The sequence below is a fragment of the Rhodamnia argentea genome, chromosome 6, assembly GCF_020921035.1.
Source record: "Rhodamnia argentea isolate NSW1041297 chromosome 6, ASM2092103v1, whole genome shotgun sequence".
Lineage (NCBI taxonomy): Eukaryota > Viridiplantae > Streptophyta > Magnoliopsida > Myrtales > Myrtaceae > Rhodamnia > Rhodamnia argentea.
The window spans coordinates 27,157,838-27,179,804 of record NC_063155.1 but is presented as its reverse complement, the minus strand read 5'-3'; the positions used below and the strand labels follow the sequence as shown (position 1 = coordinate 27,179,804).

The following is a 21,967-nucleotide window of genomic DNA, read 5'->3' as shown; positions in this document are numbered from 1 at the left end:
TATAATATTGTCGTGTTTATTTCTTGGTTTTTAATCATTGTTATAATAAAGAGGAACGTAGAATATGTGTGTACATGGGACACATGATGACGTGGGCATGGACGTGTGGGTCCACTCTACGAGATTGGTTGTGCAAGGAGTTCGGAAAGTTCCCTGTATAGACGAATGCGATCACATTTATTAAACATTCATGTCTACTCATTTCATTATTCTTTTATTTTTTGGTCAAATACTCATTCCATTATTCAATTGTCATTGTTGTTGTTATTAGTATTATTATCCTTATACTGAAGTACCCAAAGAATCTACACGCATATCTTTTATCGTATCTCTCTTGAGGGATCGCAATACGAATTAATATTTGTACGATGCTATTATAAATAACTGTCGATCCAAGGTATTTCGAATGTATTATTGGGATCCTCCAAATTGAAGTGACGAATTTGCCTTGTCAATTTATCTTATTGAAATAAACAAATGTGGAGATATTGAATTTGAATGACTGAAAATGTGTTCTCCTCTTTTTGATCGTGACGAACTTTCTTAAAGATCGTAACCTTAAATTGAGCGTTGCTAGGCTTTGAGGCTGCATGCACGAAGTCGCTAGAGCCCGAGAACAATCACACACATGGAGAGAGAGGAAGAAGGAGAGAGAAACCGATCAAGGTCAGTCGGCAAGCGAGAGGTGCGGTGAAGCGGAGGCAGAGGAAGAGGAGCGATGGGAGTGGAAAAGTAGGGCTCCGACATCGCACCAGCTTTCATAATATTCACGTTACTTTGGCCCGTTGCGTATAACTCGTGTTTCGATGTAATTCACGTTGGAAATTAGAAGCCTGTGTGAATTCCACACGACGTAACCTGGAATCCATCTGCTACATCAACATAGAGACAACATGAAAAGGTCTAAAAAAAAACAGGATTCCCCCCACATTTCCAAGTTGATGGGGCTCACGTGACGAGAAACATATGGTTGTAACGAGTGGACCGCGTTCCTTTTCCCCCAGAAGTTCATCTCCGGCTGAATGCTGGCCACGAACGTGGCACGTCCTTTTGTACTATGCTTTTTTGTTTTACATTCCTTTCCTCCATTCCAAGCAAAAAATAAAAAAAATCCCGTTCGACCAAAAACAAAACGCAAAAAAATATCCCACTGAAAATCTTCCATGTCTATCCAGAAAAGCATTAATGGACACGTCGATAGGACTCGGTCGCGTCATTCGTTTTCCAAGGTGCAGACCACAACTTTGATCGTCGAGAATGGAGACAGATGCTGTGATTATGAACTATTTCATAAGCTCGCGTCTAAATTTAATGATCGGATTCCTCCTTTTCAAATACGTTTGTAACTAGATCTCTTAACGAAATGATTTCGAGCTAAATTGATCTCACGTCTTCTCCAATTGCAAAGTCTTACGCGGCATGAATCGATTCGTTCCTCTCGATCTAATATCCCCGTCGCTGTTGTTTTGGCGTACGGCTCCCCAAATAAAAATATCGCCCCTCTTCAAAATTTGATATTTTCTTTTGGTGGCCGACGCTATAAGCGGTCTTTTCACCCTCGATACACTTCCAACGTTTTCCTCACCTCGGCCGCTGCGAAACCTCCTTGAAAATTCAATCTGGACCGTCGCTTGCGATGTCGTCGGACCCACGGTTTTGATCGGGTCGTGTGCTTTGGTGGAAATTCGGGTGGGGCGGGGTAAGGAGGAGCATCATGCATCCATGTCATGGTTCCCCGGTCACACACGGTGACCAAGTGCTGGGAAAATGTGTTTGAAAAGATGGCAAATGCAGGAACGAGTCCGGTCTTTCACGCGTATCCATATTGATTAACGAGGAGTCCAAACGAGCCGATATCTCTAGTAAATAGAAATGGAAAATAACACAATTAATCCCTAAATTTTGATCGAATATGTAATATGATTTTTAAACTTTTAATTTGATCAATATGGTCCTTAAATTATAGCTCAATATGTAATGTGATCCTTGAATTTTTAATTTGATTAATATGATCTCTGCACTTTTAGAACATGTTTAACTTAATTCCCGAACTATAAGAAAATGTCTAATATCATCCTTAAACTTGAATTAATTAAAGGACTATATTGAACATCTTCCTATAGTTCAAAGACTAAGTTAAATATATTCCAAAAGTTTGAGGACCACATTGAATAAATTGAAAGTTTAAAGACTATATTGCATATTGGGCTAAAGTTCATGGACCATATTGGTCAAATTAAAAGTTTATGGACCACATTGTATATTTGACTAAAGTTTGTGGACCATTTGTGTCATTTTTCCAAAAAGAAATGCTAGTACATAGAACAAATTATATTGTTACCAATTTAATCTTGTTTTTTACACAATCTTCTTTGTTTATGAATCAAAGGGGGCAATAATTTTCCACTAGAAATATTATCAAAAAAATCTTAAATTTCTTAAAATTATGCCAATTCAGTCTCAAATTTTTTTCTTTTTGTTAATTGAGTCATAAATATTTTGGAATTGCGCCAAATCATTCTATTTGGCCGATCGATCTTGACGTGATAAATTTCTAATAATATTTTAATGCAAATATATAAATATTTAGGGTTTTAGCCGGCTCTTGGGCTATAGCTCTCAACCCTTGCCCGACGGCTAACAAGGGTCAGGGAGAAATAGTTTTCCACATTAGATCTATTTTTTTAGTAGTTCATTTTCCAATTTGGGGAGAAAACGAAAAGGGAGGGGGGGGAGAAGAGAAGAGGAATTCTGGAAAAATCGAGGGGAGAGAGAATGGAAAATTTTCATAAAGACGCACTAAAACATAATCGACAGTTGATCTTCAAATCTCATATGAACATTAATGATAAGCACAAGTCAAAAATTTTCTCCTTTGCAATAATTACGGCTTTGTTAGAAGGTGAGGCCCGCCTAAATTAGAAATTTTTTGTACTATTATCGTATAGAGGCAATAATAATAACCTCAACACAGATAATCCCTGTAAATTTTCAATTGGCGGAGAAAAAGGAGTGGGGAGAAGATGAATTCTGGAAATTTTTTTTTTTCAGTCAAAAATTTTGGAAAAGTTGTGGGGGTGAATTTTGGAGATTTCTCAATCTGAGTTTTGGAGGGAGGGGGGACCCACGCTTGTCAAGTTGATTAAAAAACCGAGAACTGGAGTCAGGGTTCTACTTCTACTTCGTTAAGGTACAATGGTTTTGGTCGTTCCTGATTTTGATCGAAAGGGAGCGGGTCCCACGCGAGCAGATTCCCACCTATCCTCATCGCCCTCATTACCATCTTAATAACAAATTGATTTAATCAAAAGTGAAATTTTACCGAGGATTTTATGTCGATGCGACCGGAGATCCTTTGAACGCGGGAAAGGTGGAAGTTGAATTTTTCTCTTTCTTCCTAATTATTTTCAGAAAGCTTCCGTTCGGCCACGTGGCTCTTTGTGAGAATTGATTAATTTATAACTTTTTTTTATTTAAATTGTCTTTAACATCGTCGCCAGTTGTATGATTTAGCTGTTTAACTCGTACATCAATTACAGTAAAGTACGTGAGTGGTCGTCTCGTGTCCTTTTCCATTACGAAGGTTCAGTGTGAAAATTGCTACGTAAACTATTTGCTTTGAAAAAACTTGTCTCAGAGGTTAAAAAGGATGCGAGCAATCATTCTACTTCTCTATTCCTATTTCAAAACCTATTTTTAGAACAAATTTGAAAAAAAAAAATTCATTTGGTAACGTAATTATATTTTTCTATTTCTGAAATAAAAATTTGTTCTAGAAATAAATATTAAAGGGATATCAAAAACAAACAATTTCAACTTCTCGGAAAAATAGAAATAAAAAATAATAACCCCTTATTTTTTTTCAAGTATTTGCCGCCGCTGAGCATCACCAGCCGCCGCCTGTCGTCGTCCCCCGCCTCACCGTCGGCCTCCGGCACCCCTCCACCGCTTGGCGCCAACCACTACCACCCTCCATCGGTTGTCTCAATTGTGGCCGGCTGCCGCCCACCATCGCCCACCGTCAACCTTCGCCATCGCCAACCATTGCCCTCGATCTCCCACTGCCGGCCGCGACCAACCACCACCCGCGGCCACCCGCCGTCGCCCTCACCTCACTGCCGACTGCTGCCACCCACCACCATCGACCTCCGTTGGCCATCGCTACCCACAGTCATCACCACCGACGGCCGCCGCCAACCACCACCCGCCGCCAACCTTGACCACCGCCCACCTCCAACCCCTACCGCCAATTGCCACCCCCCACTGGTCTCCGCAACCATCGTCGGCAATCGTCGACCTCTACCGGCCGCCGCAACCACCGCTACAATCGGAGTAAAAAATAAATAATAATTTTTATTTTTAAATAGTAAATAATAATTTCTAGAAGTAGAAATTTTCAACTATTGTCAAACAAACCTCTATTCCGGAATCAGAAATTTTATGTCGTTATCAAATGCATTTTTTTTTAAAAACTCATTCGAAAACGAAAATAAAAAAGTCTATTTCTAGCCATAAATCTATTTCTGGAACAGAATGGTTGTCATGCATCCCCTAAAAAGCTAAACCTGAATGGAAAAAATTTGCCAAAAAAAATCCTAAATCTATAATAATTGTGTCAATTCAATCCTAAATTATTTTTTGCCCGATTCAATCCACTCCTTTTGCCATTATGACAATTCTGTCTATCTACCCAATTTTGGCTCGCCGATGCTGACGTGGGCGCCAGTCGTCCGACGACATAATATTTTAATTTTTTTTTCATTTTTTCATTTCTTTTTATTTCTTCTTCCTCTAGCCAACGACTAAGGTGACAATTGGCGAGGTCCACCTCACCGCCCCGAGGTGAAGCTAGCGGCGAGCCTCACCGCCCCGAGGTGAAGCTAGCGGCGAGCCTCACCATCACCAGGCGAGGTCGGCCACGCCATGGCCGGGCATCGTGATTGGGCAAGGCCAAGCCTCCCCATGCCTCGCGGAACCCAAATTTGGTGAGATCGAGCCTCGTCGGCCGTTGCCTCCGGCCGGTCGGCGGCTAGAGGAAGAAGAAGAGGAGGGAAGAGAAAAATAAAGAAAGAAAAATAAAAAAAAAAAAAAAAAAAAAATATATGTTAGAATATCATGTTGCTGGACGGGTGGTGCCCGTTAATGTCGACAGGTCAAAATTGATCGGATGGACTGAATTGGCACGATTGCAAAATGTTTACAACTGTATTGATAAAAAAAAAATTCAGGATTGAATTGATATAATTACAATAGATTTAGAACTTTTTTGATACTTTTCTCCTTAAATGGCCGTAGCACTATCTCTTAACATATCCCTTGTTTGATCAAACAAGAATCTCTCCCTTGCCAATCGATTCCAAGTTTGGGTACTATAGTTGTTTATTGCGTGATAGCGTCGGCCTCCTCACACGAGGATAAAGCTAAGTATGCACTGTCATTTATTAAGATATGGAAATTAGACATGCCATTTGACATTAACAACGGCTTACCAACTATTTAAGCTTAAAGTTTGATTAGAGTCGTTTCTCGGTTAATAAATACACATATCATCGTATCAACACGTGCTAATCTGATTTTCTCTTTTAGAGGGCATCAAGTGGGACGAAAAAGCACAGAAGCCGCTGAGGCTCGTGAGTCGTTTTGGTTTGGCTCTTATCCGATGCCGTGCCTAACAAGGCTAGATGCTTTGAAAATGATCATGCATGCACTAAGCCCCGGTTTGGAGATTGATGAATTCGTTAAGGAAAATGACATAAATAATTTTTAAATTTTGACTCAATATGCAATATGATCCATAAACTTTTAATTTGTTAGATATAGTCCTTGAACTTTTAGTACATATTGAATTTAGCCTCTGGACTATAAAAAAAGATTCATTGTTGTTCATGATATTAAATTAGTGAGATAATTATATTGAATATTTTTATATAGTTCAAGAACAAGTGCCAAAAGTTCAGGTATTACATCGGACATTAGGCTAAAGTTGAATAAATTAAGTTCAGAAATTACATTATGTATTGAATCAAAATTCAGAAGTTACTTTGTGGCTATATCAATTTGTTGTAAATCCGCCCATCGATTTCTCGTGATTCAAAAGATGAGAAAAACAAAATACTCTTTATGCGATGTCGGCACTGGCCACTTTCCGACTTCCGAGGGCTGTGCTTTTTTAACAAAAGTTGGAGGATGACACGGTACATGACTTCATATTAACACGACCCGTCATGTCCACAGGAGAAAGAAGAGCACACATAAAGCCGTTGCCATTGTCGACCTCGAAAGGCATTAGAAGAAGGGAAAGTGGAACACGTTTCTGTTGCATCGTATCGTGTCATCTGGGGTTGTTGTTGTTGATCGGGTGTCATTTTGTATGCTTTCTGTTGTATTACTCAGGAGGAGGAGGAGGAGGAGGAGGAGGAGGAGGAGAAATCGTTTCACAGATAAAATTACGCTAATGGCTTTTCATTTTTCACGGGGAAAATGGGTTTTGACGATTAACTCCGTTTTTTTTATTAGATAAACGCAGCCGAAGACAATTGCTGTGTCGTTCTTTCTCACTCTCTGTGGCGGCGAGAGCATAACTAGCGTGTAGAACACGAGAAATGACGTGTGTTAGGGTTTCTGGACTCCATCGAAACATCTCCAATCTTCATATTCGGCAACAGACGCTCCTTATAGCTTGGCGGCCCTTTCTTATTCTACAACTTTGTTTCTCTCTCTCTCTCTCTCCCCCCCATTTCACACGTGCTCACAAAAGTCCAAAAAATCATACGTCACAGCTTACATGTCGCCCGACTACTTCACGTAATATGGAGTACGCAAAAGCGACGAGTTATGGCTGTGGTTGATCCTCGCGCGACGAGTGGACCAAGACTTGGTAAATTTTTTTGTCAAACCACGCGGGATCTATGTGACCGGAAACTAAGGCTGCGTATGGTAACGTTTCTATTCCCAAAATAACTTTTAGAACAGAAACATTTTTTTCTATTTTTGTTCCCAACAACGATTTTTGGAAACAAAAAAAATCTGTTTCGGGAATAAAAAAAGAACAAAAATATGTTTGGTAATCGCATAAAATTTCTATTTTGGAACAAAAAATAAGAAGAAAAGAAATACGTTTGGTAATTGCAAAAAAATTATTCCTAATTTTTTTCATTTAATTAAGGGGACTATATATATTAAAATTAAAATGTCTTTATCTTTTTAACATACTAAATCAAATTAAATCGCATTTGTTCAATTTACTAAATCAAATTGGATCAATATATGTATAAGTAATTTATGCACGATTTATCAAATGATGATATGGACGAGATCAACTATAAAAAAAAAAAAAACTGAAAGAGAAGATGAATTGGGATTAGACAACGAGAACATCAAATATGTTTTCTATAGATAGGAAAAATTACAATTATGAGTTACATATAAATGTTCCCAAGTAGTTAAAAATATGATTACCTTTAAACGGGGACCCTAAAAAAATATTAATTGCACTTTGAGTGAAATCGGGGACTAAAATGAAAAATATTTATGCATTTAGGTCCTTTTAGTTCAATTGTGCAATTTTTCCAAACATGAGGACTGAAATGAGATGTAAGGTATCAAAATCTCGTGTCATGACTCTAAAAGTAAAAATTTTGGCTAAAATGATTTAAAATGAAATTTTTTAGTCAATTTAGGATTATGTTCAATGAAGAGGCATGTGGTCCCAAACTGAATTTTTTTTAAATGTAAGAGACCAAAATGAAAAGAGAATTAAAATAAGAATATGGACTATTTTTTCACATTTTTCTGACCACAAATACTATTTTTCCTTATTTTCGGATATTTTTATAATTAAAATAAATCTGCAAAATGTCAAATATTACAAAAAATATTTTTTGTTCAAAATTGGTTGCTAAGGCTAGGCCAAAGCTTCCAAGGTTGATTTTGTAATTTTATGAATTTTTTCATATTTTTAATTAATTTTTTAAAATAAAATGATCAAAAATCAAGTATCAACATCATGCAAGAACAAAAGAGAAAAAGATGTGTTCAAAAATAAAATTGTTTCCAATTATTTCTAAAAAATGTTTCAAATGTGTTTCTAAAAAGTGTTCAGGGAACACAGAAACAAGTTTTTCTTGTTTCTGCTCCAAAAGTGTTTCTGTTTCTCAAAAGTGTTCCCGGAACACTTTGGGAACACTTTTTTACCATACGCATTTCTGTTTCCAAAGTGTTCCGGGAATACTTTGAAAACAGAAATATTTTTTCTAAAACGTTATCATATAGACCCTAAGCCTGTGTTGTCATGCAAAGCGAGAATCCGTTCAGGTCTTTTGTATTTTTTTTTTTTCAGAGAGAGATAGAGAGAGAGAGGAGGTGGGGATCGGCGACCCAATCTGGGCCGCATTTGGTGGTTCTGACAGCGACTAGCAACTTTGGCAGCTATTTGTAGTGGTGGACCTGGAGAGAAAAGAAAGAAAATCCGATTAGGGTTTCCTTTTCTGGGGTGCGTGTTATTTTTTAATAAATAAATGGGCCTATTTTGGTAAAATCAGTGGGCTTTTGGTCTTAATTTATATACAAGGAGGTCAATTCAATGATCAACATAGTCAAATTCTGCATGAGTTGAAGGTTCCATGCAAACAGATTTCAAATAAGAATACATGGTTGCTTTTACGGTATAAACTATGAAATTTGATGGGTCGCACACAAGATTCAATAAATTTAGTATGAAATTTATTTAAATATTGTTTCATATAGTTTAACAACGGATCTCATACATTTTTTATATACATGTGGTCTCTCTCCACTTATAAACTTAAACTTTTGATTAGACTTCCTAATATGATATGAGAGCGAGTGCTATATCTCCCTCCTTGCATCGGTCCCAATAAGTCAAATTCCATGTTCTGCACTCCTAATCCGGCTTTAGTAGGTTGTAAGGAAACTACATGTATATAAAGAGCCATATAAAATAGTTGCCAATTGATGCATGTTAACATTTAAATACCCCTCTCACGTGCAATGATGCTCGAACATTCCTTAAAGGCCAATAAATTGAGCAACTTTGGAGATAGTAAACCTTGGTGATCTACAACCTGTTATATTTCTTATACTTTCAAAATCAAGTCTCTATCTTAAGTGTTTTAATGCATTTACTAGTTTCTAGGACTTTATTGTGTTTTCTAGTTCCTATGTCACTAATGTTGGTTAGTTCCCATCTCTGTAATAGTTAGTCTGTTTTCCATGTAATAGTTTACTCATACTTAGAGGGATGTTCCAGCTCATCTATATAAGCATGTATGATGAATAAAAAAGACAAGACTTGATTGATTCATAACTTATTTGAGCATTTGACTTGAGACCGAGAAGTTTTTTTGTTTTGTTCGTATCCCTTAGGTAGATTACCTACGGGTGACAATTACTCTATCAATTGAAGTTCTTACTTGTATTACCTCCTACTACTTTACACTCTCTCCGGTGTCATGCAAGCTGGATTCGAACTGACTTCTCTGCATATATGATGGTATGCAATAGATGGTAGCTACTGGACGCAACCCCTTGTAGTTGCTTTGGTCGACACACAACTCTCACAGCCCACTTGGTCCACAAAGCAGTGAAAACCACGACACAACCTGTATGCCACATGAGTTGCCTCATTGGCTGGGGGAAGCGTGTGCTTAGCAGGATAAGGTTCATTCTCAAGTCTCAAGCTCACACCAGAGATTCGCGTGCATTATTTCCATGCCCGGACAGACGACTCTCCACATCTTATCCTCGGAATCATATTGCTTTGTTCTTGTTCTAGAACTTCATATTTAAAATTGGACCCACACGAGGAAAGAATGCAGAGGGTCTCGTTTACTTTGACTTGATCAATGGGGTCTTTGAACGTCTTGGTGGGTCTCGATGAAGGGGACAGGACACGGTGAGGTTTACTTCGAATTTGGTCATGAAAACCGGAAAGTTGTTATAATGAAAAGGTTTGAGTATGTTATGGGGGATAAAGAACATTATACTAATATTGTCACGTCATTATAAAATCAATTAAAAAAAAACAACTTATGGGTACATTTATCATGACTCTATCATGTTGATATGTCACAAACATCTGGAAGATTGCCATAAGGATTTTTCTCGGAAGAAGTAGTTGCCAGGAATAAAGCATAGACTAAGACAGCAGCTGTACCACAAGTACACGGTTTTTGAATGTCGAAAAAACAAATAAAGATGCCAAGCGAAGAATCATGTGAACATCCTAATGATTTTCTTCTAACTAAAGGGGAAACCCCATTTGAGTTAGGTGGGTAAATCCCGGACATAAAAAATACGCCACCAATATCAGAAATCAGGCAAAAATCAATCCAAAATTGACATGAACAATCCAAACGTTCGAAACCCGCGCTTAATAGTTGTAGCGACCATGGGATATGGCCCGCTTCCAAAAATGAACAATCTGAACATAACTTTGCGAGAGCAATCCCCCTTCTCTCTACTTCGACATATCAAATAATCTTCCCTTCCTCCCTGTTCTTTCCTTATTTTTCCCCCTCTTTTTCCCACGATCATTCATGAGTAGTCAAAGCCAGTTTGGCCCGACTGGTCATCCACCTCCACTTAAAGATGGTGGGATATCCTCCATCAGAGAATAAAATACATGTTCACGTGTAAAATTTTCCCATCTCCATTTTCCAAAGCCGAGACCTTTCCTTCTGATGGAAATGGGGGAGTCCACCTTGCCCCCTGTGGAAACAAAAGATCAAGCAGACGTCAAGAGTGACTTGGGAGTTTGCGTTATCGACATGTCATGCGAAGCCGCCACGCGAGACGAAAAGTCAAGAGAAATTTGGCAACGTGAGTCGGTAAAGTTGTCTGCCAATACAGCCACTAGGGATCCGTGGGTTTGTCTTCCGTCCCGGATGGCAACCTAATGCCCCTCCGTTCGAACGTCGTCGCCATGGCTGCTTCTTCCAAGTTGTCAACTATGCGTACAATAATGATATTTCTATATATGAGAACAGGCATCTAGAGGCACGAATGTGTGCATGCATGTGGACCATGATCTGTTATCTTTCTATGCATGTGTCGAGAGCGATGACTTTTTCGAGTCAACAGAATAGTCGAGACTATACATTTTCTTGGAGCACGAGAGATTATTATCTGATAAAAGTCTCGAGACTCGATAATTGTATTATCACGTGGAGAAGCCATTTCGTTATCCTCGAGGTATAGGTCTCTCTTAGTAGTCAAGAAAACTATACGGTGAGCTCATTCGTTATTTGACCAGTTCTCTTTTAGATTCAAGTTCTCATTTGGCATTATAATAAACTAGTGTCGAAGTCACGCGCTACGTGGATGCGGCCCCCATGCATGATAGGCAATACATGGCACCACCTTCTTGGTAATTATGAACCCTTTTGGTCCCATCTAGTTTTGGATCTTATCCCGGAGCTTCCACTTGCATGTACGCACCATCAAGTTGGGCTAATTTTGGCACACTGTATGGTGATGTGATGAATGAAAACGGCCGGAGCCACCCACGGTTTTGTAGTTTTTTTTTTTTTTTGAAGTTTCCACGTGAATCTTGAGCAATCTAAAGCAAATACAAACTCGGGGCCTAACGAAATTTCGCTCTTTTTAAATGTCAGGTGGTAATATTAATATTAGGGGCAAGCTAGGTCGCTACCCCTTTTTGGCTATTCCATTGGGCAAATGGCCTGACTTTTGTTCTCTCCCAAAATAAAATATGGGGAGTGAGAACGTGGCTGCACCTAGTTTCCACATTAGAATGATAATTAAAATGGCACGCTCATGATCTTTCTTTGTTTTGTCATAACGCGTCCCCACATGACAATTCCGTAGTAATTTGTTGGGACACTTGACTGGGCTCTAGGAGGTCTAATCTCTCGACTAAGTATGGATTAGAGGAGAAATATTATTGAGGACGGAGATTAACAGAACAATTTGCTTAACCTACCCGTTCCAGTTTGCTTCATTTGGGTCTACAAAAGTTCTGGGGCAAAATTTCAGCTCTGCCGTCTCAGATTTCTTCAGCAGACAATGTACTTTCAGCCCGGGAATTAGTCAAGAACTGTCATAGGGTTGGCATTTCTCCTAGAGGCATGACTAAAAGTTGATTTGGTGAAGGCTTTTGACTCGGTCGGATGGGTCTTTTGTTACGACTTTGCCTATGCTTTCCCTGGTCCTGGAATAGTTCCATCTGCTCTATATGGAAGGAGAGAAATGATTGAGAGCATGTAGCAGTAGCCTGATACTTACTTTTAACACAATTCACTGGCACGCGCATCCTAACATATATGTCTGAGCTCGGTCTTATGTTAACGAGGTGAACATTAGCAAGTTTGAGAGAGAGAGAGAGAGAGAGAGAGAGAGATATGTCCACATACTGAACATTGTAAGACCGAAAGGCTTCAGATGTACCCATGTCCCAAATAAACTTCCTTTTACGAAAGAGAGCAATGATATGGCGATCTACAGAGTTGTTATATAGACATTAAACCGCTTCACCACATCTTGTAGGAAATTGTCGTCCAGCCTTAAGGAAGCTCAAGGGTTCTTGATTCGACCAAGAAGAAATAAGTGTCTGTGGCAGCACATCCACGGGAAGAGCCACTTTGGCCCGACCCCAGCGTAGCCGGAGCTTGGAAGAGAACTAGCAACCTAGACACCTTTTTGCATAAGAAAGAACAAGTCATGGATTGAACTCAACATGAAATTTTCTTAAGTTAATCAAACTAGCTGCCAATAGGAAAATGCCTCAGTCCAATAAGACAATATTTTATGTAGTGTAGTTGCCAAAGCTTATCTTCAGGATCACTTGGAAAATGAAGATACATCATTTACAACAATATCAATTGATTCATCAGGCATGAGTCATTTCAATTTTTCTCCTATAGTACGGTGAACTACGTGCAGTGATCATCAGCGTGAGATTGAGATGCAGTGCATCTCGCAAGCAATTTGACATGTCGTGACCCCATTTACTTGCAAATTGCTCAAACCTTGAACGGAAGCAATTCATTTTTTTACAGCAGCGAAGCCACTTGCATCATTGTTAAGCCTATGATATAATTGATCGGACAGACTCCCTTTTGAGGAGAGGTCATGGTAAATCTTCATTGCTACTTTTGGGACTGAAAGGTGAGGGAATCCTTTGACATGTTGGATTTCCATTTCAAGGAGCATCCGTGATTTCTGCCTCGGGTATCGGTTACTCTTAGCGGCAAGCATAAGAAATTACGGTGAGAATGAAACTGTGGTCAACATGAAATCCAATTTTGTGTAAGACTGCATAAAACATTAATAAAGAGCTCATTGTGGATTTCATTAAGAATTGTAGAAGTGGTAATTTCCCAACTCTTGGAGCCAGTAGTTGGTGTTAACGTGCTGCTGCAGAAAAAGGCCGGTACCTTCGTGATTTCGACAAAAAAAAAAAAAAAAAAAAAAGCCTTCACGATAACAGTGAACTGTGGCACCAGGTCTGAGCCTGATAACGAGGCTCATCAAACTACTAACCTTATTAGCAAAGAATCGAAAAATGCCGCCCTTTTTTATGCTCCGTGCTTTAAATTTTTTTGTACTGGTAAGCAGTGTTTATAGATCATACTCACACATCAGCTCTTGAGGTCAACCAAAGTCATAGATATGCAACTTCTTCTGATGCAGAAAATTAGTAGCTAGCAGCACATGACAATTTTAGCACAATGAGAATTCACCATTTTCCCAAAGAAGAGAACAGCCAGGCAAAGATGGTGCTCCATATAGCGCTTTTGTTACCAGAGAGCGATGAGGAAGACAGACTAAAGTGATGGGATCAAGGTCAGAACTAAGGAAATTAATAACAAAAGCATTTAGAAGAAAATGAGGATAAGCAACATTCTGATCTTTGTAAAAGATGTGATAGCCAAGAATGAGTTGTCAATGCTCAGGCTACATTGCCATGTCCGAAGCCAGTGAATGAAGGTCCTAGCAGACATCTCTACATGTTATTAAACCATGTCTATCCTGATTCTTTACCCCCGGGAAAGATTCATTGAGATCAGCTCCGCGGAAGTACATCCATTCATTCACAACGTGCAGCATAAGCTCTCATCAAGTTTCACGATTGTGAACCCTATTTAGTGACTCAAGCTGTCATTTTAGCTTCATGGAAGATGCTGGAATCCGAATATGAAAGCACGCCAGTGGAAAAAGCCTGAACGTAGAATTTGTCAATGAGAACTTGTCCAATGAGGCTGCGCTTAAGGCTCCTAGAGGTAATGCAAGCCATTCAAATCGAAAACTTGTGCAGCAAGTGGGAACTAAAATCAGAAGGTGATTGCTTTAGGAGTGTTAAATATGTCTTGAATTTTATGTACTCAGTCCGATTCATCACCTGACCCGACATATTTTTTTTTGTGCGGCCCAAAAGTGGAGAAAAAATTGAGATTTAGCTCGTGACGTGGAAAGTTGGGCCGATAGGCCCAACTTGAAGATGGAGGATTTTCCTTACATGAGAGATTTGTAAGCCGTGTGCTTTTGTTCAGTTGATAAGACCGACTTCTGTAATCTGTACTCTCTTTGATTATAGTGGAATCTTATTTTGCCTCGCCCGTGGACGTAGATCACTTTGATCGAATCACAAAAATCTTTGTGTTCTGTGTTTGCTTTTCGCATTTGTTACAACAAGGAGGAACCAAGGTTCATGTTGACTAAATGGCAGATATGTTCCTTGTCACCAATATCAAACTGTAAGCAGATGGACCATGAAGATCCGAGTGACAAACTCTCACTACTCACTTTCATCTACGAAGCAGATTACTTGGAACATGAGGGTAAGTCACATCTTCGAGACTCCGAAGACAAATGTGACGCGTCCATTGGAATGGACATGTAGACTTGGTCAAGATCCGCCATTTTGGAAACCTGCACTATCTTGCCATGAACACTTCGTCCACACCCCATTCCCCATTCCATGGGTTCCAACCCTAATCTCCCACGCCTGTTCATACATGCACGAAGAAACGGGGAAAAAATGGGGAAGGCAAAAGTGAACGCCGAACAACCAGTTTAGAAGATCAAGAAGAGCAACAGTTCCTTAAGCAGACAGCAGATCCAGAGCACAATTTTACAGGTTACTTAGAGAGAGAGAGAAAGAGAGAGAAGATTTAAAGGTGGTGTGACTATTAACTAGATAGTCTTATAGATCCTCCATGTGCACCAATTGAATACCTTCCTTCCAGGAGGTTATCATTCATTAGCCTAGAACAGAGGTAGAACAAAATTAGGATTTGACAGAGTAAAGGGCCATGCTCAAACTATCTCTCGCACACAACAATTTTGGTTCTTGTCCGATGTTTGTGCCTAGCTGATTTTTCATGGTATTTACCCCTGGAGAAATCAAGAATTTGATTGGGCAATAGGCATGCCGGGAGCTCGAAGAAGCTTGATGTGGCCATGATGGCAAGTTCGGTGAAGTTCGAGCGGCCAGCTCAAAGGGATGGTAGTGGGGTGGCGGAGTTGGGAATTAGATTTTACTTTTTTTTAAATTTTAATTTCATATTGTTTGTTCTTTTATCCTTTTCTCTTCTTTTAAAATTTTTAATTTTTTTTTATGTAGGGGCCACATCGGCATCTTGTATCTCAAAAAGGGTAATAAAGCTCCCGTCAATCTTTCCCACTATTCAAATCAAACTAGTTAGTGGAAAAGCTCATCACACAAAATTCATAATTTTTAGGATTTAATTATACTATTTGAAAATTTTACGATAAATTATAAAGGTATACTCATTCATGATTATCTTCCGGTCAGCGTCTCCGATACTTCAACAGATGAATTTGGGCAAAGCTTTCGTGATTGGTAGGGAAAATATAGGCCATCCCATGGAAGACGAAGTAAGGTGAGGGTTTCATGAGTCAGAAATAATACCGGCAATTGCAGCAATTATTGCACTCTAACGAAAGTGAAAAAGATGATAAATTTGTTATAATTATCGCCTTTGTCGTGCTATTCCTAACAGCATATGTAATCTTCATTATGATACATACATGAATCATACAATTTTATTTCACGTTTTCTTTTCTTGATATAAGAACTTTTGCTGTTTGAGAACGACCATCGAATCTTTCTCCACGGTGATTGTAGCAACATTAGCCGCTTCGGCGACTGTTTCCACTTAGCCCGCCGATCTTAAGAGCTCAACACTTTTTGTTGCTCTTTTGAAGATAGAAATTAAAACAATAACAAAACCAACACTTTCATTAGACTCGTTGCCCTCAGATGAATCGGCTCATGAAATTCCATCGCGTTCTGCTATTCCACGCGCTACGGTGTGTGTTGATTACGCCGAGCATTAGATGTATTGGAAATGGCTCATCATGCATGATGTACAAAAATTTAGCTAGATCAAGGGCGTCGGGGCTTTACATTCAGTCTCTATGACCATGCTCTCTTTATTCAGCGAACATCTCATAGATATATTTTACTACTTTTATATGTGGACAACATGCTTATTATTAGCGAAAATTATACCGACGTTACAAAGTTGGGAAATGCTTCATTGACGAAACCGTTAGGGACTGTACAATCTCAACCGTATATTCACACATCATCACTACGTGTTTTGCATAAAACACTCATTGATTGAAAGATCGTGTGGTTACTGTCGGTCTAACAGCCTCCTACAAAGTTCTAGCACTATCATAATCATTAGTTTGAAATAAAGGATCTCAAGTGACTTAACTATTTCCTAGGCCTGGAAATTGCTTTGGATTCCTCTAGCTATTAAGGACCTGTTTGGTAACATTTATATTCTTATGATTTTTTCCCCGAAACAAAAAAGAATTAGAAACATGGTTTTGATTCGATTCTCGCTCTCAGGAACACTTTTGAACCAATTTTGAGAAACAAAAAAAGTTAATTCTCAAGAAAAAGAATACTTTTGAGGATGAAAAAGGCAACGATAGTCTTCTTTCACTTTTGTCGAGCGCTCGCAAGGCGTGGGCCAGGTCAATATGACCTGGTCCGAATAATTTTTTTAATAAATTTTTTATAAATTAATAAAAAATAAAAAATGATTAAAAATCCAAAAAATGAAAAATTCATAAAAATTCTAAAAAAAATGGGAAAAACCCAGAAAAAATTCCAAAAATATCTCAAAAATTAGGAGATGGGTCATTTCAACTGGGCAATCCTTTTTTTTTTTTTTTTTTTTAATGATTTTGATTTCCTATTTTTCCTAAATGAAGATTTTGCCCCTTATGGGCAAATCATTCCGAAAATTCCCGAAAATTCCAAGAAAATCTCAAAAAGTTGGAAATGGGTCTATTCAACTAGCCAATCCTATTTTTGGTGATTTTGTCTTTCGATTTTTCCTAAGCCCTGCCTGATTTGTTGTCGGAATACCATGTTGTATTAGTAACCATCCGCGTGGTATCCCAGGGTAAAACCGAACTACCTATATGGCAGAGATGAATTTTGTTCATTTTAAGCAATACAACATAATCAGAGTCACCTCTTTTATCCTTGGAATATGCATAACCTCAAGAGAAGCATGGAAAAATAATAATTTTAGCTTATTACCCTTCCAAGGAACAAATCTGAAGCATCCATATTTTGGCCAAAACGATGTCATGGTGCAAGAGGATCGCAATTGTGGAGTCCGAGGAAAGTCATCAAATGTGATTATGTAATTATTTGATTTAAATGACAAATTAAGAAGAGAAATTATTTCCTAGAATAAAAATTTTGTGCAGTTAACAAACGTGTTTCTATTCCGGGAATAGAAATTTATGTAGTTATCAAACGGGTTCCGATTTTCTAAAATTCATATGGGGAACAAAATAAAAAAACATTGATTCTAATCAGAATCCCTTTTTTGGAACAGAAACATTAGCAAACAGGCTCTAACTTTCTCAAGCCAAATATTCCAATGATTTTTTTTTTGTCTCAAGCGAGATTTAATGATAACAAGACTCCAATTGAGACAAATGCTAAATTTGATGCAAAAAATGGGACTCCTCTTTCAAATCCTACATGCCAATGTTGAATATCTCTCTCTCTTACTTGTCCAGACATTGCCTATGTTGTCCACATCGTTCGGTTCATGACAGCACCGCCTACAGCTCACTTTCCTATAGTTTTATGGATTTTTTTTTTTTTTTTCAGATTCTTCGTTATGCCAGAGTATCATATTTCATGGCCTTCAATTTTCTACTCACTCTACCTTAAAGTTGCAAGTTTTATTCTTATGCTAATTGATTAGGTGACGCTTCATATTATCTCTCCACTATAGGTTATTACTTATTTGTAGGTAACTCAACTCGAGTTGCAATCTTATTCTTATGCTGAATGGTCAGGTGACCCTTTTGGTCGTTGCTCCACTACACAATATTGCTTATTCGTAAGTAACTCACTTATGTCATGGCATATCAACATATAGAATGTCATTCCATCTAATATGAAAGCAAACTATGGTACTCTTGCTAATAATACATTGGAAATACATACTGCGGTTGCGATGGATACTAAAAGACATGACAGGTGGGATAGTCATTTATTGCTAGAACCGTAATACTGTTCAAATAGCTCATGGTGATATTTTCCATGAGCGCATCAGATACATTGAAATAGACGGTCATTTTATATGATATCACATGCTTCATGGCAATGTTCATTTGTACTTAGATTGTCGATATCTTCACTAAGACACATTCACCAGGTGTGTTTTTTTTTAATCATTTCTCAAATTTTAGTTAACTTCTTTTAAGTCTCCTTGAATTTAAAGGGATGTTAGAAATAATTAGGAGATTCTCCATATCTCTTTACCAGAGACACAAAAAAAAAAAAATTATACAGTTCTCTTATACATACTTTTATCTGCCTTCTCCCGAGTCCCACCCCCCTCTTTCTTCCATCTTCCGAATCAACCAACATCGCAGATTTAACAAACGAACCCTAAAAAATAAAAAAGTAACAGGCCCAAACCGTCACAAGGCTCCGATCACCACCTGCTTCTAATGACAACAACACCACCTCGATCTTTCTCTTTCCGTCAACCATCACCTCTGTAGCCGCCGCCGTCCGCTGTCGACACGGTGAAGATGTTGACCCCGAATAACCTCACCATCTTGACCGGATGGACGGGCCCGTGTCGGCCCAGCCAGCTCCTCCTCATGCACTTGATATGAAGCTGCTTCTCTGGCCCGGCCGACCGGTGGAAGCTGACGATATCTCCAGCCCTCAAGCTCTTCTCCTTGACAAACCGGGTCCAACCCCGCGTGAGCACGTAGCTGTGGCTGCTGTTCCAATACGAGTACCTGAATCTCCACACTTTGCCTCCACTGTCTATGAAATTCAGCAAAACGCCCTTTGAAGTCGCAGGGCTCGTGCGGTGGCGCAGGGGGAAGTGCTTCTCCGCGTGTTGCTTCGGAATCACGAACCGGTTCAGCTTCCCTACGTCACTCTGCGTGACCTCCTTCTGGAAAAGGAGATGACAGGCCATCGCAGCCCGATCCGGCCTGGACGGATCTCCAAGGACTTCCATCGCACTGACGCTTGTGCCACTGCCGCTGAAGTGCTTTCTCTTGCTCTGCTCGAGCTCAGCATAGTACGAGTGCTTCCTCAGCATGTCGACGATCTCCGCCTTGGATTGGGAATTCAGAAAAGCGGCTTCGCGATCGCAGTCTTCAGTGTCAGACCTCAGCTTGAAGTTAGTGACGGCATCTCGGCCGCGGAAGCGCTTGACGGCGACGTCGTAGGCCATTGCGGCCTCGTCCACCTTGTTATAGGTGCCGAGCCACACCCTCCGGTGCTTCTCGTAGATTTGCGCGCCCCAGCGGCCGTTGGGCTGAGGGACGACGCCCTTGTACTTGGACGAGGGCAGCTTCCTTGACTTGGCTTCAATGACACCTTCGCAGTCCACTAACACGCTCGCGCCACTGCCAAGACGGCAGAGGCTCAGCGGTGAGGGTTTCGACGGCAGTGGAACGGAAATGGAGTCGCTTGTTGAGCTGAGCTCGTCTATGCAGCTGCTGTTACCATCCATTGTTTCTTCTTCGGTGGAGAGAGAGAGAGAGAGAACTATAAGATGGTGGCTATGAAAGATGGAGAGAGAGAGAGAGAGAGAGAGAGAGAGAGAGAGAGAGAGAACTATAAGATGGTGGCTATGAAAGATGGGAGGGACTACGATAACGGAGATATAAATACGGACTTTCCATAAGCGTTCATAATATTGTTTTGTGAAGTCGTGGTGGGCGCTGCTGGGTCAACTCCAAGCAAGGAACCAGGAAAGTTCCATTTACAGAGTGACGTGATACTATATATTAAAGAAATCTGCTAGTCCGATAGTCCGACAGTACCATCACTTATTTCTAACCACACGATCTCTCAATCAATGAGTGCTTTATGTAAAACATACGAGAATAATATGTAAGTTTATGATTGAAATAACCGACAACACCGTCGGACTGTCGGACCAATAATTTTCATATATTAAATAAATATTAAGTTTGACTCCTTTCATTGTTCAAGCAATTATTATCATTCCTCCCGTTGTTTTTCATATTTGGTTGGGCCAGCCGCCATCATCAGCATCGTCATCTCTCTCCCTGTAAGGTCCTGAAAGGTCTAAAACGCAAAGAGGATTCCAGTTGTCCAATTTGATGGGGGCTTCACATGACGAGAAATATACATGGCTATAAAGAGTAGACCTTGGTTTTGGCCAAGCTCGTCTCCCCACCCGGCTGAATGCTGACCACCACAGGGAATTTCTTTGTCCCCCTATTATCTTTTTCTTCCAAACCCAAAAAAGAAAAGCCTTCCATGTTAATGTAGAAAAAGCGTTAATTGACATGTCAAGCGGAGACAAAGCTCCATTCCGTCTCGCAGAAAACGAATGATTTGATAATTATTTTCTTAAATTAATCACTTGTGTAACCTGAAATAATTAGTCCATGGAAAAAAAAAAAGTTTCCATTGCCAAACAACAATTTATATCTAAACATTTTCATGGGTGATGGGAGTATTTTTTATTCATTCATATCTGTAGGTTATAGAGACAACCATTTATTGAAGTACGTCTTTCAAATCATTTACTTTTTGCGAAACAAATGGAGCTTCAATTTTTAGGGGTGGTCGTGCAATCATTTGGTTATTTAGCTTCGACTAGGAAGCCTCACGAGCCCTAGACCCCAACTTTGATCGTCAAGAATTGAGATTAGGTACCGATCACAAATAATTTATAAGCTCATTTTATTTCCTTACGCGAACAATTCTATGGTTTCTTTACTAAGTTTCTCGATGAAGCTGATGTCATTGTGATTGTGATGTATAAGCCAATAAAATCGATCGAGACAACTATTTCTTCCCTTCTTCGTCGCGAAGCCTCACGGGGCATGAATCTCAATCCCGTTGTCCTTTTAGCTTGGTTCACTTTTGTTTTGTGTCAATCTTGGCAAATATTATTCCACCCCAAATAAGATCCGATCACCGTTGTCTTTTTCTTTGGGGCCAACACCTAGCGGGGGTTTATCCTCGGTTTGTTTCCTTATTTCTAACATTTCTCTCACCTCGGACACTTTGGAGTTTGAACTCCCATGCACAATACGACCTCGTAAATTTAATCTGGACCATCACTTTTTGGGGGTCGTTGGATTCACGGATTGATCAAGGAAGGTTGCGCTAGGAAAGGTGTATGTGTCCATGGTCACACCCGGTGAATAAAGGAAGACAAACAATGTTGATTTAGAAAGAGTTAATACCACGAAAAACTTCAAATTGGTACACCCGTGACAATTTTACCTCAAACTATTTTTTTTACCACAAAGAATCATAAACTGGTACAATTGTGACAAGTTTACCCTAAACTAGTACATTTATGACAAATTTACCATCCGTTAGTTTTCATTAAATCTAACACTCAAATTATCGAGTTGGATGACATGTGTCAATTCACGGATGTACCGATTTAGGGTTTTTACCCTA

General features: G+C 39.4%; 1 protein-coding gene across 1 annotated transcript; it reads right to left on the bottom strand.

Annotated features, from left to right (window-relative positions):
* Positions 1-18,859: 18,859 nt before the first annotated feature.
* Positions 18,860-20,090, bottom strand: LOC115756176 (AP2/ERF and B3 domain-containing transcription repressor TEM1-like). Its single transcript, XM_030695873.2, has one exon. It carries the CDS (start codon positions 20,028-20,030, stop codon positions 19,038-19,040), a length of 993 nt encoding a protein of 330 aa, XP_030551733.1. The 5' UTR covers positions 20,031-20,090; the 3' UTR covers positions 18,860-19,037.
* Between the last annotated feature and the right edge of the window lie 1,877 nt (positions 20,091-21,967).

Excerpts from the sequence above, each read along its gene's own strand:
- LOC115756176 (XM_030695873.2), bottom strand. The coding sequence starts at position 20,030 with ATGGATGGTAACAGCAGCTGCATAGACGAGCTCAGCTCAACAAGCGAC.